This window comes from Thamnophis sirtalis, unplaced genomic scaffold (assembly GCF_051295495.1).
Source record: "Thamnophis sirtalis isolate CommonGarterSnake01/CBP01778 unplaced genomic scaffold, rThaSir2_p1.2 scaffold_2, whole genome shotgun sequence".
Taxonomy (NCBI): Eukaryota; Metazoa; Chordata; class Lepidosauria; order Squamata; family Natricidae; genus Thamnophis; species Thamnophis sirtalis.
In genome coordinates this window covers 141,872,396-141,898,851 of record NW_028261382.1, presented here as the reverse complement: position 1 = coordinate 141,898,851, position 26,456 = coordinate 141,872,396, and the positions used below count along the sequence as shown (strand labels likewise).

The window sequence follows — 26,456 nt, the reverse complement described above, 5'->3', positions numbered from 1 at the left end:
GCAGGATAGCAGCAGTGAAAATGAACATCTTACCAAAAATTTTATTTCTCTTTCAAATGTTACATATACTTAAAAAAGATGTGAATCTTTTAGAATGGCAGAAGGGTATCAACAAATTTGTATGGGCAGGAAAAAAGCCGAGGGTAAAGATGAAAATAATGCAAGATGCATGGGAGAGAGGAGGCCTGAAATTACCTAACCTAAAATTATATTATGATGCAGTGGTGCTATCTGTAATTAGTGATTGGACTCATTTAACTAATGATAGAATATTGAATATCGAGGGATACGATCTGGTATATGGTTGGCATGCTTACTTGTTGTTCAACAAAAAATTGGATAGGAAGTTTAAAAGTCATATATTAAGAAATGCTTTACTGCGGGTTTGGAAAAAATACCAATATAAATTAAATGACAAAATACCCATGTGGGCAATTCCTAGACATACAATTGAAAATATGAACATAGCACAAAAACAGGATAGAACTACCTATAGGCAGCTTCTCATCTTGGAAAGGGGGGTACTACAACTAAAATCTTTAGAGGTATTAAAAGAGGAGAAGGTAGTTCAAATATGGTTCCAGCATGGGCAATTACAGGCTAGGTGGAAAATAGATCAAAAAATTGGTTTTATCCAAGTTGAGGATAATCTGTTTAAACAAATAAGAGATCAAAGCTTAATGCATATAAAGAGGATATATAATGTATTAATACAGATGGATTCGGAAACAGAATTAGTTAAAGATTGTATGATAAAATGGGCTCAAAATATTGAAGAACCAATAATGTTGGATACATGGGAAAGAATCTGGGTAAGAAATGTGAAATTTACACAAGCTCAAAATCTGAGAGAAAATTTTTACAAGATGTTCTATAGATGGCATTTAGATCCTAAAAAGTTGGCTTCTATGTATCCGAATGTACAGCCTAAATGTTGGAGGTGTGGTTCTCTCGATGCTACATATTAACATATATGGTGGACCTGCCAAAAGGTTAAGGCATTCTGGATAAAAATATGGTGGGTCATGCAAAATATTTTTAAAAGAAGGATAAAGTTTATTCCTCAGTTATTTTTACTAGGTATATGTACTGACTTTACAGTGGTAGAGACTAATTTGATTCTGCACCTAATAACTGCAACAAGACTGTTGGTGGCGCAATATTGGAAGAAGGAAGACTTGCCTACAATCCAAGAATGGACATTGAAAGTGACAAACTTAGCCGAGATGGCTAAAATATCGGCATATCTTAAAGATCATTCAAATGAGAGATATAAACGAGACTGGAAAAAATGGATTGACTATATACAAAATAAATACGGGACCAAGAAATTCCAGTTAGCCTATGCTTAAGATCAGAAATGATTTAAACTGTTAAAAGTTAGTTCAGTAAGAAGAAGCTAAGGTCAATGTAAAATGTCATTAATTTCTTTATTTCTTTTTTCTCAATAGATTTTAGACTGTGTTAGTTAAAAATCCAAAGCGTGTACGGGTTCTGGGAAGTCGGGGGGGAAGGAGGAGGGGGGTTGGGGGGGTGGAGGGAGGGAGGGGCACACACAAAAAAAATTGTACTTCAATGTTTTAATGATTGACAAATGATGAAATATTTGTGTTTTTTTTTAAAGAAATAAAATAAGAATATGATGTAAAATAATGAATAAAGGATTGGCCTACTAAAAAAAAAAGATAAAACTTTTGAAGGATAAAAAATATATATTCCAATCTAAGTTATCGAATGCTTTCTGCGCATCAACAAAAATTAATGCTAATTGTTTCTCAGATCTTGTTTCGTAGAATTCCAGGGTGTTAATTATTATTCTTGTATTGTTCCGAATGTGTCTTTTAGGGAGAAAGCCGTTTTGGTCCAAATGGATGTTTTGATTTAATATTATTTTTAATCTTTCTGCCAAAATTGATATAAAAATTTTGTAATCCGCGTTTAACAAGGATATAGGTCTATAGTTTTGGATTTTACTACTATCCACCTCTTCCTTTGGTATTAGGGTAATGAAAGCTTCCCCCCATGATTTTGGAACCTTACCATTTTGTAGTGCCTCATTAAATAATTCTAATAATTTGTCTTCTACGGTATTTTGGAGTTTTTTTATAGATTTCCGACGGAAGCCCATCTGGACCAGGTGTTTTATTGTTTTTTTGTTTTTGAATGGCCTTTTTCAATTCCTCTTGTGTAATTTCCTTGTCAAGCATCTCTCTCATCTCCGGCAAGACTGGAAGTTTCTGTTCTATTAGGTATTTTCTGATGTCTTGTTCACTAATTTCGTCCGGTTCATATAGTTTCTTATAGTAGTTCTGTACAATCTTTTTCTTTTCCCCTATTTCCTGTTTCAAGTTCCCCTCCTCGTCCCTCAGTTGTTTAATAGTTCTTTTTGCATCATCTTTTCTTATTTTGTGAGCCAGCCATCTCCCAGTTTTATTTGCGTGTTCAAAATAGTTCTGCTTAATTCTCTTAATGTTTTGTGCTACTTCCTCTTGAGAAATCAGATTTATTTGGTGTTTAATTAACTCTCCTTTTTCCCTGTATTTAATATTGTCTGGCTCTTTCTGAATCAGCAGTTCTATCTCTCTTAATTTTTTGTTCAATGTATTAAGTTTTTCCCTATGCATTTTATTTCTTCTTGCTATATAGGCTATTGATGTTCCCCTCACGACTGCCTTCATTGTATCCCAGATGTTTTGTATTGATGTCTGCTCTTTACCATTTTCTTTGAAAAAGTATCCCAATTCCTTTTCTATTGATTGTACAAATTGTTTCTCTTGTAATATGTTCTGGTTTAGTGTCCACCTAGGTTTTATCCTTGTCTTTCCTTTCCATTGCCATAAGACTGGATGATGGTCGGCCCACTTGTTTGTTGTTATTTCAATATTTATAGTATCCATAAGTAGTGCCGGGTTTGACCAGACCATATCAATACGTGACCAAGAATTATGTGGTTGAGAGTAGAATGTGTACTGTTGTATCTTGTCATTCATTGTTCGCCAGACATCATAGAGGTCTAGTTCCTTCACCATATTTGCATAGGCAGTTGGTAGTTTCCTTCTAGTACTTTTCTTGTGTATACCCTTGTAATCCATTTTACTGTCTACTACTGCGTTGAAGTCCCCTAGAATACATATATTTTGCCACTTTATTTCATTTATCCTCTTGTGTAAATTTACATAGAATCTTTCTTGTTTTTGGTTTGGGGCATAAATTCCAACTAGTAAGATTTTTTTCCCCACATTCGTTATCTCCACCATTAATATTCTACCCTCTTTATCTGCATATTTTAATTTGGGGTCCAACCATTCTTTTATATACATCACAATTCCCCTTTTTCTAGTTTGTGCTGACGAACAAAATGCTTTACCTAATTTTGGGCATTTCAACAGGTTATTATATTTCTCTTTAATGTGGGTTTCCTGAAGACAGATTACATCTAACTTTTCTTTCAATAAATCCAACAATACACATTTTCTTTTTGATGTTATGTTAAGACCATTTATATTTGCTGATAGTATATTCGTTTCCCATTCCTCAACTCCTTTACATGTTGTTTGCTTTGAGGGCACCTTTAGATCTTGTCTCAATTGGTGACCTTGCTCTTGATTCTTCTCTGCCATATCTCTCTCACTCTCTGACCTCTCTCGTCTCTCGCTCCTCCAGTTGGGATTCAGTTATAATATCTTCCTGTCTTCTACTTGAGGTTCCTTCTTTATTAAACCTCTCTTCGTCTGCAAATAAAAGTTCCTGGAATTCTTGAGCTTTCTCCAAGGTGTTTATCCGGTACTTCTTTTCCCTCCATGTTACTAGCATTCCTTCCAGAAGGAGCCATCGAAACGGGATTCTATGTCTATTTAATTGTGAGGAGAGGAAGTTATATTTCCTTCTCTTCTCTCTAACTCTCCGGGGGATCTGCTTTAAGATAAGAATTTCTTTACCTTTATATGTTAATGAGTCCCCTCTTATTGTGCTTAAAATATCCTCTCTCAATTGTCTTCTTAGAACCCTCACATGGATCTCCCTTGGAAGTCGATGACGTCTCGCAAAGCTTGTGTTAATTCTGTAACCTTCATCCAATTCATTGATGACCTCATTTTTGGGCCTGTCGAGTACTAGTCCCAGAATTTCTGCAATTAGCTCCCGAAGATTTTCATCTCTCGCTTCTTCTACATTTTGTAGTCTCAAATAAAACGCTGATCTCTCTAATTCTAGGTGGAGGATGGCCTCCTCCAGATTTGTGTTTATGGATTCCAGTCTATCCTCTGTCTTATCTATTCTTTTTTCTGCTATTTCCCTTCTCCTTAACTTCTTTTATTTCCTGTTCATTCCTTGACAAAGCTGCTTGAATAGCCCCTACACGCTCTTCAATCCTCCCCATATTATTTTTGACTTCACTCATTTCGTTCTTTACTCCCTCCAGGCCTTTGGTGATGTTTTCATTCATCTTCAATATTGCTTCCTGTAGAGAGTCCATTGTTACCTCCTGTCCTTGTGAAGTGTTGTTGTTTTTTTTAATTAAAATTTTTTAATTTTTAATTTGAAACAGGTACAACATCTTTCTTTACATGCTACAAAAAGCGTATCAGTCGATCACAAATAAACTTTGGTACATCTCCTCCATAGTCAACAAACATAACTCAGGCATTTTAACTCAGATATTCATACATATCACCATCATCATATATCCATTTTCATTTGACTGTAATTACTATTTAAAGATATTAATAATAATAATATTCTTAAAAAATACATACCCACACCAGTGGGAAAAGAAAAAATAAAAAAAACACAAAAAAAGAGAGAGCAAAAAAAGACAAAAAGAACAAAAGACAAGGCAGGAATAAAAAACAAAAAACAAAAAAAAGAGGAAAAAAACCGAACACAGGTATATATCTGGTATCTGATATATACCTGGCCTTGTGAAGTTGAGGCTGTCTTATCTCCCATCAGCCTGCCCTCAGGCGACTTTTCCCTCACTGGAGTGGATAGAGAAGTTTGTTTTTTGCTTCCTTTAGTTAAGGTTACTATTCTTGTTGCCATTTAACTTAATTCAGCTCTCCCCCTTTGATCTGTAGTTCCAGTACCTTCTAGCTGCTGTTAGAGTATTTATACAATTCTATTACATTAATCTATAAACTTTTTAAATAATTTATACTTAATTAATTAATTGATTAACCAATGAGTTAGGTATCTAGTCAGTAATTTTAACAATATATCAGTTACCCAAGTCTCAGTGTGTTGTTCAACAACAATCAATCCCCTATAATGAACACCCAAAAAAAGATAGTTAAATTAGAGCAGTACTATACAGTAGAACAGTTCTATAGTATCTAAGAGGCGTCCACTAGATAGGGAGAAAATGTTTCAGCGTGGAGAGTCAAGAGATGGGAGAGGTCAGAGCTCACAATAGTCGTTTCAAAGCTCACCCATCAATCACTTCTTGTTGTCAATGAGGTAAAGAAAGAGGCAGGGGGAGATGGTTTTTTTTTTTCCCTGGCGCTCAGTTTTCGCTTTTAAGATGTCGCCCTTCTGTTGTCTCTATCAGTATGCCTCGGCACCGCCTCACCAGAGTTTTAAAGCTGATTCAAACCCTCGTGACTCGCGGATCTTTTTCTCCTTTTTCCCACGAGGAGGACAGATCCAACCGACTGTCTTTCTCTTCACCGTCTCGCCCACTGTTAATCCTCCAAATTTAAATATTCAAAAACTCAGTCCTTCTCTATCCAATCTGCTGCTCGGCTCTCTTAAATCTTTCCCTGTCCTTACTCACCGCTCCAGCTCAATGCACCCACTTACGTATCCATGCTCAGAACAATTAGATTATTAATTTCTTCAAATTTAGGTTCTTAAATCAAGGTCTTTCGTTTACTGTCTTTCAATCCGATATGTTCCCTGCAGCTGTCTTTCCCTTCCTTGTTAAAGGCTGGCAGTCACGTCTTCTGGTCGGCCATTAATCAGCCGACCTCCTTTGCACTCGATCTGAGGGAGCCTCTCACTTTGTGGGGGAATAGCAGTAGACTTATATACCGCTTCATAGGCCTTTCAGGCCTCTCTAAGCGGTTTACAGAGAGTCAGCATATTGCCCCCAACAATCTGGGTCCTCATTTTACCCACCTCGGAAGGATGGAAGGCTGAGTCAACCCTGAGCCGGTGAGATTTGAACTGCTGACCTGCTGATCTAGCAGTAGCCTGCAGTGCTGCATTTAACCACTGCGCCACCTTGGGGAGATCGCCTTTCTCCCTCCGCTGCTCCGCTGCTTCCCCTCTCCACTGGTCCTCGCACCTTGAAAAGACCTTGCTTGCTACAGCCACGCTCATGCAAAAGGCCGGGCAAACCGAGCAGAGGATCTGTTGGCAGCTTGCACCGGCGTGATGCCAAACCGGAAGTCTAACTCATCCTTCTTTTATAATATCTAGAATACCATGAGGTCACCTACCATATAGTTCAAATGGACTATATCCATTTGGGATACTTCTCTATAGGCATATAATAAGTATAGTAACCAAGTGTTCCGGGATTTAGGATTTTGCCCAGCAAATTTCTTCAGCATTTCTTTTGATGTCTGATTCATTTGTTCAGTAAAACCATTATTTGATGATGATACACAGTACTGTAGGGAATAATCTTTTTAAAACAAACAGATACACCCTAAAATTTAAGAGATGATGTTGACATTTTTTGCATAAGTTATTAAGCAAATGGCATGGTTGTTAAACAAACCCATTCTGTCCAGTGGGATTTTTTATTTTATTTTTGCTGAAAACTAGAAATAAATGCAGAAATTGGTAAAAAAAAATTCAAAATTGCAATCATGACACTGTGGAATGCTGAAAATAAAGGTGACCTGATTGCCAAGCATCCAAAATGTAGTCACATGACCGCTGTTGTGATAGTGTGTGCGCAAACATTATAACTTCAAAATCCAGTCATAATTAGTTTTGGGAAATGTCTATGGTAACTCTGAATGATTGTTAAGCAACTGTTGTAGGTACTGTATCTTAGAACAGTAATATGAGAGTCATTAAATAGGATCTTCCTTCTTCTATGAGACAAACAATATGTAACTTAAGATATGTTATAGAGACAGATAAATAGGTTATCGTTGCCGCTTCCCATGTAGAGGAACAAGTTAAATATAATTTGTAAGAATTTCAAAGAATTCTCATTTAGAAATCTAAATAATAGTACGTGGAAAGAAACTAAAGACTTAATTGTAAAGCAGCTTGATGGCTTACAGGTTTTGATAGCCCTAAGGAATGTAATTTTATTCTCTGTATGCTTTAATTTTCTTGATCAATAAAGCTTTGACTCTATTAATATGTATCTGTTAAATGATAGCTGTTGGATATGAGAACGAGATACTGTTTTCATCAAATCTTTTAAATTGAACATATTCTTCATGGTGATTTTTTAAATTGGTATCGCATTATAGTTTTCTTTCAGTACCAACTATAAAACTTGTCAAATATCTCATTTTAATAATTTCAAAATCCCTGATGGATTTTCATGATAGAACAATCCATTTTTATTTAGTTGGAAATAGCTATTTTTAAAGCCAGAGTAGTTTGAAACTCTTTAAGAGGAATATCCCATAGTTTTATTTTAAATATTGGGTTTAGGATGTAGCTTACCAGCATGTAAAGTATATTTGTATTTGTATCTAGCAATGTTTCAATCTATTTCTTTTCATATTTTCCCTGCTCCCCCAATAAGTTAAACCTAAGGTGAAGATTGTTAAGCCTGGGACAAAGCCATGAGAAGACCTATTGAAAACCTCTCAAAAGATACCCTTTTCAATCTTCAAGGTTCCATATATAGTTAAAATTTTTAAATGCAAAAATAGTATTTTGCTGGAGACAAAAGCATATGAAGAACAGAAGAACAATTGGGTATGTCTAGTTTTATGAAAAGAAGGACTAGGGTGACCTGATAGCAGTGTTCCAATATCTAAAGGGCTTCCACAAAGAAGATGTGGTCAACCTATTCTCCAAAGCACTGAGAAGAAAGGACAAGAAACAATGGATGGAGACAAGCAACCTAGAATTAAGGAGAAATTTCCTGACAGTTAGAACAGTTAATTGATGGAACAAATTAATTCCCTCCAGAAGCTTTAGATGCTCCAACACTGGAGGTTTTTAAGAAGAAATTGGAAAACCATATGTCTAAAATGGTATAGGGTGTCTTGCCTGAGCATGGGGTTGGTCTAGAAGACTTCCAAGGTACCTTCCAAGTATATTATTCTATTATTCTGTTATATCTACTTGCATCTTTTTTGAAAGCTTCTCTTTGATAACAGAAAGAAGCAAGCTTGGATTTAGAGTCCTCTGAGATGGTACTCTATTCAAAGAAACATAAATAAATTCTGTTTTTAAAATAAGCTTATTATAGAGAAGTGGAGGAAATAGCATAAACGCTGACAGATGATTTATTTACTATTTGAATTAGTTTTCAAATCTTGGCTAAGTTTTTAAAGTTCTGAAAGATTTTGTTCAAGCCAATTAAAAGAGCATAATGTGATTCTGTTTTGAGATATCTTAATTCAATTCTGGAATAAAGCATCAGTTTCTTTCACTACAACTGTTGGATGGAATCATCATGTCATATATAAGAAAGGCTTTTCTTGTTGTTCCACAGAGATAGGATTCACCCATACCTTCATGAAAAGCTTCTTGTAGCTTTCATTATGGCTATATTTTTTCCTAAAGAATTTGGCAAATGCATGCAGTCTCCAAATGATCTAGAAGCATAGAGTAGTATTAATCAACTTTGTGGTTATGTTTCATTTTCTAAAGATCTATGTTTTAAAAGAAGCATTGCTTGTTTTTGAAAAAGAGGGCCAAGGAAACTTTGAGAAGAATGTAAAGAGGTTTTAATTACGTAAAATTAATTGCATTTATGTCAGCTGTGATTTGAAAGGATTTGACCAGTTTTCATCTGAAACTGCTGTGAAAAGAACTATAATTTCAATGCTGTCATTTCATAGCGTCAACAACATTCTATTTTTCTTGTGACCTACATCTTTTTGCTGTACTTAAATATTTGTTTATGTTTATTATGCAGTAATGTAATAATTTTAAATGTAGACAAGCAAAGTATACAATGGAATTCAAATGATAAAAAACGTAACATTTTTTCCTGTAAAGCGCTGCGGGTAAGTATATAGGCCTAAGTGCTATTGTTATTGCTGCTATATTGCAGTCCTGTACAGTGGTACAATTAATTTATGAGTACCCTTCCCACTGGAAAATAAATTATTTCATTGGAATTAGACTCAGTAGAAACAAAATTTACAATGTAGCCTTCAAGTTGGAAATTATAATGGACCTCTCACAAGGTGCTTATGACATAATTCTGGAATTCTGATGACTACCACCACCTCATGGTCACCTGGCCTTTTGCAACATCTCACTGTCATGTGACCGTGATTTACATTTTTGATGAAAAGCAGTGTTTTCAGCAAAAAATGTCCCATAGTGAACAATGGGTTTGTATAATGACTGCGGCTTTTGTTTAATGACTGTGTCTTTACTTAAGAATCACTATGATTCACTTAACAACTGTTGCAAAAAAACTCTCATAAAAAAGATTGGTCCCATAATGAACCATTTTATGACCATCATGACCTACAACCATAATAAGCCGGGTCCATTTTGGTCATAAATTAAGGACTACCTGTACTTCAATCTATATGTCAAATAAAACTATGATATAAATGTATAAGTTTACAAAGTAAAATCATTTCTTCAGAAATAAGCAGTAGGATAACATTTAAAGCATATATTTAATTGGCAGTATAAGGCTGCTTACTTTAATGAAATTCCTAAATTTGACTTTCACTTTGAAGGTAATCCTATTCTAGTAAATCAGGAAAAAATGGTATTTGTTTGGCTTAAACCATCTTCTGTTAAAATGTTCAACTTGCATAACAATGGAAGAATGTAAATTGCTTGGGACTTCTCTCTTAGCATACTGAAATAATCAAAGCCTATTTTCTTTCCATCTGCTCTTTCTTTTCCATCCATTGTAATTTTTTTCTGGGCAGTGAATGTCAGGTCAGATGGTTAGAGCTTTGCATAAAAGCACCTTGCCCTTCAGGCATGATTGTTCTTTCTTTAAGAGAAGAATGTGGTTTTCTGGGAAAAAAAACACCAAAGACAACACTTGGGTTTCATATAGAGCTTTGGAACTGTTGCATGTTTTGCACGTATACTTTCTCAATCAAACTGCTCAGAAATACATGTAAGGAAGGCATTGCCTTGGTCTATTTGCAAGAGATTGTGATCCACATTTAGAGAAATGTTATGTTATGTTACAGTGTTGTTGTATTCTTTTGCTTTGATTTTTCTGCTGGGGATTTTTTTATATTTAATCAGCAGAATAAATAGGTTTGTGTGTGTTTTTAGTACCTTTTTCTTGTTTTAATCTGATTTCCACAGAGTTGCCTTGTTTTCAATTTTTGTATCAAACAAGCACATAGCTTCATTCTGATAAGCCATCTGTTACTTCTCCAATACAAGGCTAACATAACATAGTTCTGTCATTTTGGTGCCAGTTTGTCAACAATAAGTTAGTCATCTCGCACTAGGAACCCATATGGATATTAAATATCTGTCACTTATAAATTAATGTAGTTATGGTTACATCAAGAAGAATGTACAGTAAGTGGTTACTCTACCTTGAAAAACTAGCTAAACACAGAGAACTTTGCTATGAATTATAGCTTGATATGTAAAATGAATTGTTTAAATTAATCCAAGTCTCATAAAAGAAAAAATAGCTGTTGTGCATAGAATGATGACAAAGCACATTAAGACAATATATTACAGAAAGAGAGCTTTACATAAAAGAGAGCCAGTTTGGTCTAGTGATTAAGGCATTAGGCTAGAAAGTGGGAGACTTGAATTAGTCCAACTGGATGATCTTGGGCCAGTCACTCCCTTTCTCTCAGCACAACTCATCTCACAGGACTGTTGTTTTGTGGAAAATAGGAGGAGGAAGATGTGTTTGATGTGTTCACCACCTTGAGTTATTTGTAAAAACAATAAATAAATGATTAAAAAAATCTAAATAAATAAAGAGTAATGCTTCACAAAATCATTCAGAAGGTTGCTTTGTTCTCTTTACAGAATGGCACACACACATACACACACACACACACACAAAGACACACGTACGTACACATAAATACCCCTGAACATTATTGCAAAATGTAAAGTTAATTAAAGCTACTGGATTGTAAAGTGCCCAGAGCTGCTTGGGATAACATCATGAGCAGCAAATCAATTTAATATTTAATAAATAAAGTTATAGATAGTTCCAACTGGTTTTGAAAGATATGCACAGCATTGGTTTTTTTTTACATATTTCAACATGAAATACTTCTATATTGCTGAATATTTGTGCATTTTTTCAATAAAAACAATCCTGAATATGTGTTTACATATTTAGGATTTAAATAGAATGTACACAATTGGATTTACCTGGGCATTTGTAAGGTTTCCTTTTATAGTTAATGACTATTCTTTTAGACTTTCATAGACTATTCTGATACAATTGTTAAATAGATACACCTAGAACCTGGGACTTCACCTCCTAAACCTGGCTTCTGACCATGCCTGATGAAGAATTTTGGAACTACTCTCATAATGCATGTAAAGAGTATCAAGGAAGTTAAAGCTGGTCTATGGAATCATTTGTTGATTATTGCAATGGCAATTTAAATATCATGCCAGTAATTGAAACAGTAGATTCTTGTCTAGGGGAAAATGATAACTCAAATGATTCTATCTATAAAAACATGCCTCCAATAGAAACCATAGTTTGCATATTAATTAAGTGCCGTCAAGGGTATCTTATACTAAGATTATTTTCTAATTAGGAATATGAAATGGAAGTAAAAGAAAAGTCGCAATGGGACAAAATTAAAGATAAATTGTAAGAAAAAACTATAATCTCCAAAGAGTGCAAATTGCCATGCAAATGTCTTCATATGTGCTGCTTTGTCTTCAAATGTTCTGATCAATAAATGCTAGTTACATTTATTGTAAATAGCTCTATAATACTGAACTAATAGCTTGTGTTTTTATAATTTGTCAATATGCAAATCTAGAAACATCTTTTATTTATAACAATTAAGCAGGGTTTTTTTTCTCTCCCCCATGGGTCTTAAACAAAAAAAATCTAATTTAGGAAACAAATAAATATATTTGTTGAATGTTATATTATATAAACACACATAGATACATGCACATATATCCACCCAAATAAATTATACAAGGTGTTTTATTAAAACTATTCATATTAACACTATAGGAAAATTTCTGCTATGTTCTATGCAGGATAATACTCATATTCCCAGATTACATTAGTTTCTGAATTGCAGCTGCCATCATTATGTTAAATATGATTATGGACATTATAATCTATAAATATTACCAGTTATGATTAATCCTACACATATAGAAGAAAAGTGATTCTTCTTTCAGATAAATAAAACAGGCTGATTGAAAGATGACATTGTAAGTTTCACTCTAAAGGTGCAAGTTAGTAGAAAGTATTTCAACAAGTTGCTTTTCCTTGATATGCATTGGATGTTTTAAACTGCAGTTCATCTTTATGTTTTGCCTAATCGAAATGGAGCTAAAATATATTTATGAGATTCAATGTGTTGCTGATATAACTGCTTACAAATGTGCAAAAATGTATATGAGAGGAAGCAAAATCTACTTTCAAGAGGTTTACCATCCCTGCACGGCAAATGCAGCATAATTATTCATCTGTACATGAAAGGCTATCATTATGTGGATGGATTTAAGAAATCAGGAAAGCAAATTTCATATGGTTTGCAAGTGATTTTTTTTTACTGCAGTACAGAAGTATCTTTCTCAGCAAATTCTGAAGACAGAACGGCCTTCACTATGAACCAAGATAGCTTCAAATATTTATCAGTACCATTACTTCAGAAACAGATCTGTCAAAGGATTTGGGTTTATGCCATTGTCAAGTTCTGAAGTAGGGGATGAGGGGAAAATTCATTGATGTTCTAAAAGGTTTTTGTTTTACCAATTAAGTTATTTCTCAATAAGAACTTTTTGAATTTACGAAACTGAATTTCAAGATTAGTATAGGAAGTGGCTTATAAGTAAAGCTGACTAATATATGTTAATCCAAACAATCCAATTTTGAGAACAGTGATATTTTGCCATATTATAACTGCTGAGACACATGGTTGACATCTTTATTAAATATTTTAAATGTATTCATATTCATTTCAGTGTCCAAAGAATAAGAAAACTATTTCCAAATACTTTGAGAGCAGCTTCATAACTAAGATCATTATTCTCTATAGGGAATCCCAGATAAACTATCTATCTTATCCTGGAGAAATTATCTGGCAGAAAGCATGACAGTGACTTTTGCTTCTTTTATCTGATCAGGATCCATATATATTCTGAGTTTTTCAATGTCATATTTCTATATGTACCATCCATCCTTTCTTGTGATTGAGGAAGCATGTGCATGTGTTTGTGTGTGAGCTGTCATGGTGATTTCTCACTTATGGCCAGGATGGAGTTTAGTCTAAGAAAAGGGATATATTGCATCCTGTCTGTGAGCTGATGAAAAATCTGTACAGTGTGGTTGTTTATGAAAGTGCCAGTTATTGGATTCTTTGACCCAGAAACTGCAAGTACTGATATCAAAGAAGCAAGTAAAAAATTAACATGGGACAGTTATAACTCAACATCAGCTCCAAAACAGGCAGAGTAAACTTATTAGAAGGCGACATTGAAATGCAAAGATTATTTAAGAGACATGGTGCACATTTAAGTTCATTCTAAATGCTCCTTGAGACACTGTATTTCCAACTTATGACAAAATAAGGAAAAGTTGCTATCTTGTTCGTGGTTACCTGGAAAGTAAATTATATTGATACACACACTATTTAAACTTGAAAAATCTTCAAAGTTCAGAACTTTCTTTTTATTTTATTTTTTATCTTTTATTTTCACTTCCAGATTCATTTCTTAAGTAACCTAATAGAATGCTGTATTGTATTGCTAATTAATCTTGATTCTTCCCCCACCCCCTGTGGTAGTATATATAGTTTGACTCTAACAATATTTTGCTTTTGGTCATGGACACTCAACTGCAAAGGTTATTTCATTCATAATAATGAATGATTCACATGTGTTTAATTTACTGCTTCTCAGAAAAATATAAGGAAAAAAGTGCTATTAAATAGTTTGTGTAGGCAGTAACTGCCTAGATCCCAGATTGCTTTCTTTGCTTTAATATGATGTGTATTGCAAAACATACAAATTGTGAACTTAATTAACTGAACAAAATTTGGCCTTTAAACTGATATTTATGAGGGGGAGAAGCTAAACTAGATAAAATATTAATTGGTAATGCACTTCCAATTTATAGGAAATATATGTACCTATTTCCAAAATGCATTCTTGTTGGTTGGGAGCTATGGAGATATACAGTATATTAAACTTCTTGTAGCAGAGTTTAAATGTTGTCAAATATATAATGAAAAGTAATTATTAATACAAATACACAGTGGAAAAGTTATATCCTATTTTTAAAGAAAAGTAGCAATTAACTGATAAATAAATCATCTCCATCTATCTTTCCTACCAACTATTAAAAGCTGCTGTCAGCCACTTTTGGACATTGCCTTTTCACTAAGTCCCTCCCAGTCAAACAGCAGAAATTCATACAGTATCACTAGTCCAGTGTGGTTAGATATGCAAATATCAGAGATAGAGGACTTGACTTGGTTGCAAAGCAATTCTGCAGTTGCAAATTGTAGTATTCATGCTAAGACAACTACTCTTCATTGTGTGCATGGAAAATATAGTCTCACAAAACACAAAATAAGATTGAATAAGCTAAAAGGATCATGCAAGTTATCCAATCAGCTAAAAGAAGAAAACAATGTTAAGCCATGGAAGGTCAGGCCTAAGGTAAACCGAGACAGTGAGAGAAGAGGGAGAACATTAAGGAGAGCTATAAATACAGGCTTTGAAATGGTCTAGTTGGAGAGGAATTCTGGGAGTTGAAGTCCACAAGTCTTAAAGTTGCCAAGGTTGAAGACTCCTAGTCTAGGAATGTGGCAGTGAACTCATTTACTATGGGATACAGATTTTGCAGGAGATTCACGTTAATCTTAATTTGATTTAATTTTAATTTAATTTAATTTAAGCAAAAAAACAAAACCAGAAGGAATGTGATAGCATCTTTTTAAACACATTTTAATAAAATATATTTTTGTGAGCTGCAGCTTATTCCATCAGAAGTAGAGGGGTTAGATTGATGTAGGATTCAAATTTAGTGGGTGGGGGCAAAAGGGAAGGGAGGACAGGTTGGATATGTTGATGCAGGATTACACATGAGAAATAACCACTTAACAATTACTATAATATGTTAAAACCCATTATTCAGACCTGATATTGCCTGCAAGTACAGTTGCAAGAAAAAGTATGTGAACCCCTTGGGATTACGTGGAGTTTTGCATGAATTGGTCATAAAATGTGCTCTGAACTTCATCTAAGTCACAACAATAGAAAAACACAGTCTGCTGAAAATAATACTACACAAACATTAGATGTTGCCATGGTTTAATTGCACATAACATGTAAACATTCACAGTGCAGGGAGGAAAAAGTATGTGAACCATTGGACTTAATAACTGGTTGACCCTCCTTTGGCAGCAATAACCTCAACCAAACATTTCCTGTAGTTGCAGATCAGACCTGCACAACGATCTGGAGTAATTTTGGACCACTCTTCTTCACAAAACTGTTTCAGTGTAGCAATATTCTTGGGATGTCTGGTGTGAATTGCTCTCTTAAGGTCATGCCACAGCATTTCAATCGGGTTGAGGTCAGGACTCTGACTGGGCCACTCCAGAGGACGTATTCTGTGCTGTTGAAGCCATTTTTGTGTTGACTTACTTGTATGCTTTGGGTCCTTGTCCTGTTGCATCACCCATCCTCTGCAGAGCTTCAGTTGGCACACAGATGGTCATATGTTTTCCTGCAAAATGTCTTGATAAACTCTGGAATTCATTTTCCCATCAATGACAACAATCCGTCCAGGCCCTGAGGCAGCAAAGCAGCCCCAAACCATGATGCTCCCTCCGCCATGTTTTACAGTGGCGATGAGGTTTTGATGTTGGTGTGCTGTGCCTTTTTTTTCTCCACACATAACATTGTGTGTTTTTCCCAAACAACTCAATTTTGGTTTCATCTGTCCACAGTATATTTTGCCAGTAGTGCTGTGGAACATCCAGGTGCTCTTTGCAAACTTCAAACGTGCTGCAATATTTTTTTTGGACAGCAATGGCTTCCTCCGTGGTGTCCTCCCATGTACTCCATTCTTGTTTAATGTTTTCCTTATTGTAGATATGTCAACAAAAATGTTAGCATGTGCCAGAGATTTCTGTAGGTCTTTAGCTGACACTCTAGGATTCTTCTTTACCTCATGAAGCATTCTGCGCTGTGCTCTTACAGTCATTTTTACAGGACGACCACGCCTAGGGAGAGTAGCAACAGTGCTAAACTTTCTCCATTTGTAGACAGTCTGTCTTACCATGGACACATGAACATCAAGGCTTTTGGAGATACTTTTGTAACCCTTTCCAGCTTCATGCAAATCAACAATTCTTGATCGTAGGTCTTCTGAGAGCTCTTTTCTGCGAGGCATGGTTCACATCAGACAGTTCTTCTTGAAACCAGTAAACCCAAAATAGGTGTGTGTTTTTAAAGGGCAGAACAGCTGTCAGCAACACATCCAATATCATCACACTGATTGGAGTCAAGGTTGGCTCACGCCTGGCTCCAATTAGCTCTTGGAGAAGTCATTAGGCTAGGGGCTCACATACTTTTTCCTCCCTGCACTGTGAATGTTTACATGTTATGTGCAATTAAACCATGGCAACATCTAATATTTGTGTAGTATTATTTTCAGCAGACTGTGTTTTTCTATTGTTGTGTCTTAGATGAAGTTCAGAGCATGTCTTATGATCAATTCATGCAAAACTCCTTCACATACTTTTTCTTGCAACTGTATGTGACTTCATCTATTTCTCACCCAGTGGTGGTGTGAAGATTCTATGTTTCCAAAACAGTCCCTTTGAGTTCTGCTTGGAGTGTCCTGAATGATTGAAATGGTCTGTCCTTGTTTTGAGTTTTGGTGTCTCAAATTAGAGGTTTTGAAGACAAGGTGTTTATTTCGCTTGGTAACAGTTCCAGGATCAAGCTTTTTAAAGATCTTATGGAGTTTTGATGATATAAACTCCATTTTTTAAATCCCATTCTTTCCAAATTTCTGAGAGTTGTTCAAATCTATATGCCATGAAGGGTGGGGTTTTTTGTTTTGGTCAAGCAGAAATTTAGGTTGTATATATACTTTAAAAAAAAATCATTGAAGAATTCAAAAGAAAGTCTAAAGATAGCAAAGATGTTATTCAATCTCACTTTACAGTTTGCTTCTTCACTTAAATAAGCAAGATAGGAAAGCTAAATCCCAATATTGTGCCAAAAAGAATGTTGTTTCAGTTCTTTTCATTTATTCCTTAGGTCCAGGTTCTTCGGAATGCTGGAGAAGAGGTAACCCTAACTGTGTCCTTTCTCAAAAGAGCGCCTGCATTTCTGAAACTGCCCCTTAATGAAGATTGTGCATGTAAGCATAAAAAAGGTTTTGAAACAAGTATCTACTGTTCTTAGGAACTCCTTTCACAATCCTACTTTAAAGGCTGATCTCAATAGTCATTGGTACTTGTCAGTTGTCACAATACAAAATTTATTACCCTTTCTTTGGAAAAGCAGGATAGACAAACTATTAAAAAATGATCCTGTCTCTGGCCGCCTTTTGGTAGATTTGACATCTATGCAGTCACAGCTATTCTCAGTACATTTTTTCCTCTCCTGAAAATATTTCAGAAGGAGTTTTTCTTTATCACCTATATTTTATTACAACATGAAATGTAATCTTTGCTTGAAAAGTATGTCTTCTGTTGTGATTAAAATTTGCTGTGAGGATGGTTAGAATTTATCATTTGTCTAGAGTTCTTGCACTTTATATGCAAGAGCTGTGGTGGCACAGTGGGAACCCTGCAGTGGCAGGTTCCGGATCGCCCACATGGTTGTGTGCGATGTACATGCACATTCATGCAGCGTGTGCATGCAACATACCTGCCAGTGACGCCTACACAATAGTCCAGCTGCTCGGTGGAGTGTCACGCAGGTGCTGCACATGGCGTGCGCGGACGCACCGAAGGCTTTAAAGAACAGGTAAAGTGCTCGGGCGGGCAGGTGGGCCCTCAAGAGCACCTTACTGGAACGGTACCCAGTGCTCCGTGCAGGCTCCAGTATGCCCGTACCGGGTTGTACTTCCTGCAACCCACCACTGGAACCCTGATGCTACACTGGTTAGAATGCAGTATTTCAGGCAAACTCTGCCCACTGCCAGGAGTTCGAACCTGACTGGCTCAAAGTTGATTCAGCCTTCCATCTTTCCAAGGTTGGTGAAATGAAGACCTAAACAACTTAGAGAATGCTATAAAGCAATATGAAGCAGTGTATGTCTAAGCGCTATTGCTATTGCCATATTTTGGTCAGCACTCACAGGGAAGTTGAAGTGGTTTATCTTCACTCTGCAACCAAGGCTATCTTGAAGATTTTTCAATGTGAATAGTTGTGTACTTTAAGAGATAGTTCTGTTCACATGATTTTTTTTTCAGGTTTCTAATACTTAGTATTTAAATTTCTACTGAACTGGTAGAAACAAGAACTACAGCATGACTTAAGTCTTTGATTTAGTTGCACATTAACCAGAAAATTATTACTTGCTGTTTTATTGACTAATGCATGCTTCATATTTTCATGCCTTGGGGAAAAGATTATAGAATCAGGAAACATTTGAAACAATAGGGTAAAGCAAAATGCTCCTTTTATCCTAGACTGGAATAAATTGCAGAATACTGAGTATTTTGTTCCAAATATAACCACACTCCAAACAGCATATCCTCAGCATTCCTGAGTCCCTTGGGAATATGGTGGCATACAAGTGTAATAAACATTGAACATATCCAAGTTCAGAATCTTGTAAATTCCTATTAGCATATCTGGACATAAGTGGACATTGGACTTGAAAAATATTCTTGATACATTAAAAATGGATGAGATGGTTGAAGGCAGTTACTGGAATATCATTCAAAGACTTATAGGTATTACTAAAATTGGTTGATACAGACATTTATCAATAACCTCCCAATAGAACCTAATTAATTAACTAATTAGCATATATTGAATATCAAATTGTGTTTAAGCTTAATGACATTTGCTCATGCAAGCCATTTTATAGCCTACTAGACAAGCCATGACCTTTTGGGTCATTGTTTCAGAGATAAGAAATGTAATAGCTAAATAGAATGACCAAGGGCAAAAAACCAATGGGAATGGAAACAACTTCTGACTTCCCTGCAAGCTTGACCATAGCTGACATCCCTCTGGCACCTATGGAGGGTCTGGTCTACCTGATTTCCAGTGGCCAAAACAGGGACTGGTCTACTGGCCTATGGAGGGTTAGAGCAGGATCAGTCTACTGAACTTCTGGGTGTTAGTATGGCAGTGTAGCACTATTGAAGCTATCAATCCCATGGGAGTCATGGGTCTTGGATATTGGGAACATTTTAAAATTTGCCTTTTAAGATACCATGGTTCAAAAATTGTTGCCCTATGATGTATTGTTTCTTCCAGCTAAAGGTTACATTCATAAGAGTTCCAGTAGCATATAGATGTCTTGGGTTGTTTGAAGTTGGATTGTTTGAAGTTGGCAAATATCAGCAAAATCTAGATAAAATTAACCATATTTTGCTTGAGTATCAAACCGAAGCTAGCATCTTCTCCCAGAATACCAGAACTCTGATAATGAAAGGCAACTCGCAAGTTATCTATACTACAGTGAGCTTTCCCAGGCTGAGGAAGTATTTCTTCAAAGCCAGTCCCATATGCTACTATTGGCACAATTATAGGTCAGGTTTACTAACATTCTATCAATAGAACGTATCTGCCCATGTGCCTCTGGAGAAATGGAAACTAGCCAACTTGTGCGGTTTCATTGCAAATTTTACAGGGATCTGCATATATTCATTCAGATTCCATCTATAGTATTAACCAATACAGTGGCCAAATTCTATGTGGTTGCAGTGAAAATGTAGCAATATTTAGTGCAAATGTGATTAATTTTGCACCCTGGACTTATTTTATCAATTTTTCTGTCTTATTAATTCAACTAATTATAAATTATAATTCAATTATAATTTATAAATTCAACTAATTTTATTTTATTCTCCTTGTTCAAGTTCTTTTAAATTACTGATCTTTGATCATAACAATAAATTGGATTTTATTTGAAACACATTTTGTCAGCATATGGACATTGCAGTTAATGGTAACTAATCTAAAATGGAATGTCAACATTTCCAAACATTTTCTGGCAAGGGAAGAATGCTGGTTATTCTTACATACTAAATCAAAATTTGCTGCTCTTTACAAATAAAGCCACTCAGTTTTTAATTTCGTTTAACATGATAGTGTACCATTCAAAATATGTCTTAAAATATAAAACAAATAAAGGCTGTCCTCAGGGTACACATATGACTACTTCATGCTCTTAATGCATTTTATTTTCCTGAGTTGGTTATTTGGGGGAGGGAAATTTAGCAGATCAGAGATTTTGCAAGCAGATTAAATATTGGGCCTTCTAACATCCTATCATTGAAATTTTTCTTTTTAAAAAAACCAATGATTAAAATGAATATTGTAGTAAGTTACATGAGTGTCCTACATGAAATTCTCACATCAAAGATTGGTATCAATGCAACACTCCACAAAGCAGAGAAAATACTCTTCCTTCATCTGTTGCTGACTTCTAACCATGCTAGATAAATGTCAGTTTCGACTAGAAAGTTTTTATAACTCAGACATGTATTTAAATAGATTATATTTTTATTAGGTGTCCCTAGTGATCAAAGTAGTGGCACATCCTCACCTCTGTGTGACAGTGGTTTACATCTTAACTATCATCCCAATAATACGGTAAGAGAATGATTTATGAGACTGTCAAGAACTTGAAAATGTTTTTGATTAAGAAGTATGAACACAATCTAAGAGCATGTTAACAGTTTATTTTACATGAATTGAAACGGAGGTTGCTTAATATATGAATATGATTGGAAATGTTTTTATCCCAGTGCTGGAAGTATACAGTAAAATAGTAAATATTCAGTAGTGTTTTTACTGTTTGTTAATATACAATAGGAAGCTCTCTAATTTGTAAAGCCAATATAAACAAGCCTTCCCTCTTAACTGTGCTAATTGGTGATGATGGGATACAGAGGATTAGGACTGTGAGAGATATTGTTAATGATTTTTCTCATGGTTAATATATTATAGTACTCAGTGACCCAGACACTCAAGAAACAACAATAATCAAAATTCTTTACATTTAGCATTATTATTCAGCAAGTTTCTAAAACAGGCTAGATGGAGTCAATCAGGAATATCTTCATTTTTGTTTTCTACATTTCACAAATGTAACTTTTCCTGGGGTCTTTGCATTTTTTTCACACTTTGTGTGTTTGGTGCCTCAATACATCCTATTTTTTCCCTTTGATCACAATAATATGTTGATATTAGAGGGTGCACAAGTGTGTGATGTGTTTCTTTTATAGTGAATACTCAGAATTTTCTTCTTCAAATAAGGAAGGACCTCTGACACTCAGACCTGAATATCATCCCATTGATTGAAACACCTAACTCTAATTTTCCCTTCAAATTAACTATAATCCTAGATGTTTTCATGCTTTTGCCACATAAAAACCTTTAGCTTTGGATCTCATTTGTTTATTGGGTTATCTTTTTTAGGACTTGTTTTAGGACTTGTTTGCAGAACAGATAATTTTAAGTAATATTTATATGGAAATATTGAACATTCAAAAGGATTCACATACTTTTAAGCACTACTATATATAATTAAGCTAAAGTTTTCGATATGATTCAAAACTATGAAAATGCTGAGATTAGGCCAGAATGAGTTTTAGACTCCATTAAAATATTCAACAACCAATTTATTTATTCATAGTGAAATATTGATGGATTGGTTGAATCTTGGTGTTGACTCTTTACAGCCATGTAGATAGATATCTCCGTCAGGTCCCTAAGTTTCAGATCTTCCCTTTATATACTTGCATCACTACTGCATCGGAGTCCATCTACCCTATTGATTTTATCTTCTCTTTCTTTCTCAGTAATAGATCCTTCTTTTGACAACTAGATGTCAAAAGTAGTATAATTTGAAGCTGGTCATTTGTTTCTCAAGTGAGAATTCTGGGATGATTTGTTTGATGATACATCTGTTTTTTTTTCCTTGGCTGTTCACAGTATTCTCAGGAGTCTGCTTGAAAACAATAAAAAATATTTACTTTCACTCAATTATAAGGTGTCAAAAAGTGCTAGAATTTAATTAGGGTGTACTTAATTTCGGTAGGGTACAATGAAACACAAGTTGACAAAACCTAATGATATTTCAGTTGAGAGGCAAATCTAAGGGCCATGCATGTTGGGCAAGAACAATGAAACAGACTAAATATTTATTAATTGTAAATACTTATTACAAAGTAAAACATCAAAGATTTTTGACATCTGTGTTCAGGATACGCTTTCATGTTCTTCATGGCCGACATCTTCAGGTGTTAGATGGGAAAAGAGGTGGTGTGACCTCCGATTAATACCTCTTCTTCATTCAAGATTTTCTCAGTATCTCCCAGGATCAGATATGTGCAGGTAAGTAGATAACATCGAGTGGTGATGATGTGATGGTTGTTGATGATGATGATAACCTGCTATTCTGTGATACAACTGTTATGAGTGATTGGTTGATTTGGATTAACAAGTTCTACATTTCCTATTTTTAGTCTGTACATCAATTAAATTGAATGGATGGACAAGTTGCAAAATTTCCAATTGGCAAAGCTAAAGACAGGTTGAGATCTTGAACCATGGTTTTCCTCCATGGCTACTTAGATCCATTATATTTCTTTAGGCTAAGTGCCAAAAAGACTATTAGCTGAAGACTTTGCATTCAGTTTGCTTTGCATTCTGTAGAATTCACAATTACTTATTACTTCGAGTCACTCAATCAATCCACAATGTATTCTAGCAGTCACCATAGATGTGCCAGACAGTGATATGGAACATTTGGATGGTTTTCCATTCCCTTACATTAATGGATATGTCATAGGTTATCCTTTAATTTTACTTTGATCTATTATTATAACACTGGAATCATAAAATTATACAGCTAAACTTCAAATTTAACTCTAACTCTTTCCCTGATTAATTTTTGAAACAAAAATCATTATCATCACGAAAATTCAGCTCTACCAGCCAAAATGAGAGCTTGTTTTACATTATTCAGGCTGGATTGGGTAAGAGTGCTATTTTTTCATATAAAATATAATAATAGTTTTGGTTTTGCCATTGATGTATCACTTTTTACCTGTTTTATCTATACTTGTATTGAATTTTGTAATTGTAAGCTTACATACATGCTCATCACCTTATTTCTTTTTTTGGGGGGAAGCAATATTATAAGAATACAGATGATGAGTAAGGAATAATAAAATATTCTAATGTTCCATCTACCCTGGATACATAGACCTGTAGCTTTTGCATACCTTGCTACTTTTTTCTTTGTATAGGGCAGAGGTGGGGAACGATGGCCCCTTTATGACTTGCAGACTTCAACTCCCAGAATTTCTGAGCCGGCATGGCTCACAAGTGATAAAAGGGCCATCATTATCCACCCCTGGTATAGGGGAATGGCAATGGCATTCTTCCATTTGCCAGGTAGAGATGCAGTCTTTGCATATTTGCTAAAACATCACAGGCATTCCATAATTTATATTTTGACATTTCACAGTTTACCCTCTCTAATCCTGAAACATTGCCGATTTTCAACATTCTTCCCACATTTGTGATTTCTTTTTAATCATTTATTTTTCTAAGTCACAAAGATTTTCAGCGTTCATTCCATTTTTACTACTTGACACATTGAAATCATTCCCACACAATTTTCTAAAATATTTCTTCCTGCATTCCCTCACTTAGGTCTCAGCCTAAAATATTTCATCAATTCTTTATAAATAAATATTCCCTTATTTAATGTTAGATAACTTTTGAGGAGGTAGATATGATAGAATGAACATGGAAGCACAATTGGTGTAAAGGCTAAATTTTCAAGGCTGGAACCAAAAAGATTGATATCACATAGAGCTATTATCAAGACACAGGTCAAGTGCTCTCCAAAGTTGAGAAATGAGAAGTCCATTACTATGTAAGGACCACAAAAGGGAAAGATAGATTTAAACCCTGGAGTAATAATATATAGCTGGCTGAATTGCTGGATTCTACAGCAGCTGATCTTTATTATTGGGGTTTCTTATGTTTGCAATAAAAGTACTATTTCTACCTGAACCTTGTCCTTGATCCTTTCCACTGCTTGCTCCTGAGTGCTGATTATGCTCTGATACTATTGTATCCAGGCTGAAGCTCAAACAATAGTAGTAATTTTAGAACTATTTGTATGGCCACTACAAAATAGAATTAGAAAAGTAGACAGCAATAAGGGGTAATACTACATTCAGTCCAGGGGTGGGTTCCTCCCGGTTCGCACCGGTTCTTGCGAACCTGTTCGTCAGTGAACCCGGAAGTAATTAACTTCCGGGTTCCTAGCTCCTAGCCCCTGTCGCTGGGTGCCTGCGGGGTTTTTCTTTTTAAAAAACGCCTCTCTGGATGATCTTGAAATCCTGCAAGGTTGCTTTGGAAGGGGACAGATAGGCAGATTCCCCCTGCCCCCCTCCCTGGGTACCTGCAGCCTTAAAGCAAGCGTTTGCACAATAAAGAAAATCTCACGCGCGAGAGAAGTTCTTAATTGCTTTTACTGTTAAGTTTCGGAAGCTTCCAAGGCTACAGGCAATCAGGAATGGGGGGGGGGGGAATCCCTCGCAGGTTTTCAAGATCGTCTGCAGAGGCGTTTTTAAAAAGAAAAGGGTCTTCTTGGGAGGGGGAATGGGCTGCGCTCCTGGTTCTGGTATTCCCCCCCCAAAAGACCAGCTTCCCATCTCTCCAAATCTTGTGGCTTTTCAGGATTTTCTTTTTAAAAAAAGCCTCTCCGGATGATCTTGAAATCCTGCAAGGTTGCTTTGGAAGGGGACAGATAGGCAGATTCCCCCTGCCCCCCTCCCTGGGTGCCTGCAGCCTTAAAGCAAGCGTTTGCATAATAAAGAAAATCTCACGCGCGAGAGAAGTTCTTAATTGCTTTTACTGTTAAGTTTCGGAAGCTTCCAAGGCTACAGGCAATCAGGAATGGGGGGGGGGGAATCCCTCGCAGGTTTTCAAGATCGTCTGCAGAGGAGTTTTTAAAAAGAAAAGGGTCTTCTTGGGAGGGGGAATGGGCTACACTCAGAGGAGCCGGCGCTTGGGGCACCCTGAAACAACGCATCCCCGCCGCCTCGTTCTACTCAGCAAGCGGGGACATCCCATCTGTGCTCACTTCTGCTGCCACCACCTCCGCTCCCAAACGCAACTGTCAGATGCGAGCAGGTGACTGAAGCTGCTGCTTGCAGTCATTTATTGCTGCAGATATATTGTGCCTGTAGCGGGAAGCTCTTTGCCCTGTGAGAGCTCCTCTTTGGTAACATCATCAGTGCTAGAAGGGAGTGGGGTTGGGGGGGGAGGAGGAGAAAGTTAGGACAAAAAAGAAAAAGATAAGGAGGGAGAGGACTGTGGGGTCCTTTGGTGTTCTCTGAACGTGGTGGTTTTTAATTAGTTTAGGGAATTTTTATTTATTTATTGTTTATAGAATGTTTATTACAAGAAATGTTATTCCTTTTTGCAAATGTTTTATTTGTGATGCAATATGTTGCTTTTAAGTGTTTAGACCAGGTTTATGTGTCTCAAAGTGGCTGCTTTTCTATGGGCAGGCCAGGTTTGTTGCAAGGCAGTTTGTTTCACCCTCGTTTAGGTAATTCTGAGGTGGTTGATGGTTCTGTGAGTGCCTGTCCTTTATAATTTTCCACATTACCTTGATGGTTTTTATTCCAGTGACTTTGTCTTTCCTGTTCTTAGGCTTAGGGAAAAAAACCTGGTTTCATTGGCAGTCTTTTTTTGGGGGGGGGGGATTTTTATTTTTTGGGTGTTTTCCTAGCACTGTCATAGTTTGTGGGTGTGGGTGGGTGTGTAATGTCCCACAGTTATCTATGCATTAATAATGATCTAGTAATATTAATAATATCTAGTAATTAGTAATATCTAGTAATAACATCGTCTTGGCCACTCCCACCAGGTCACATGGGTGGCAGGCCACTCCCACCCGGTCACAT

The 26,456-nt window shown here is 35.8% G+C and overlaps 1 protein-coding gene across 2 annotated transcripts in view; it reads left to right on the top strand.

The window, feature by feature from the left end:
* SNTG1 (syntrophin gamma 1) overlaps positions 1–26,456 on the top strand; it is a 299,119-nt gene that overhangs the window by 171,676 nt on the left and 100,987 nt on the right. For both annotated transcript variants that reach the window (XM_087707075.1, XM_087707074.1), the window contains 3 exons: positions 17,590–17,692; positions 21,029–21,111; positions 22,727–22,857. In XM_087707075.1, the coding sequence (XP_087563201.1) occupies positions 17,590–17,692; positions 21,029–21,111; positions 22,727–22,857 (317 nt within the window). The remainder of the gene's footprint in view (positions 1–17,589; positions 17,693–21,028; positions 21,112–22,726; positions 22,858–26,456) is intronic.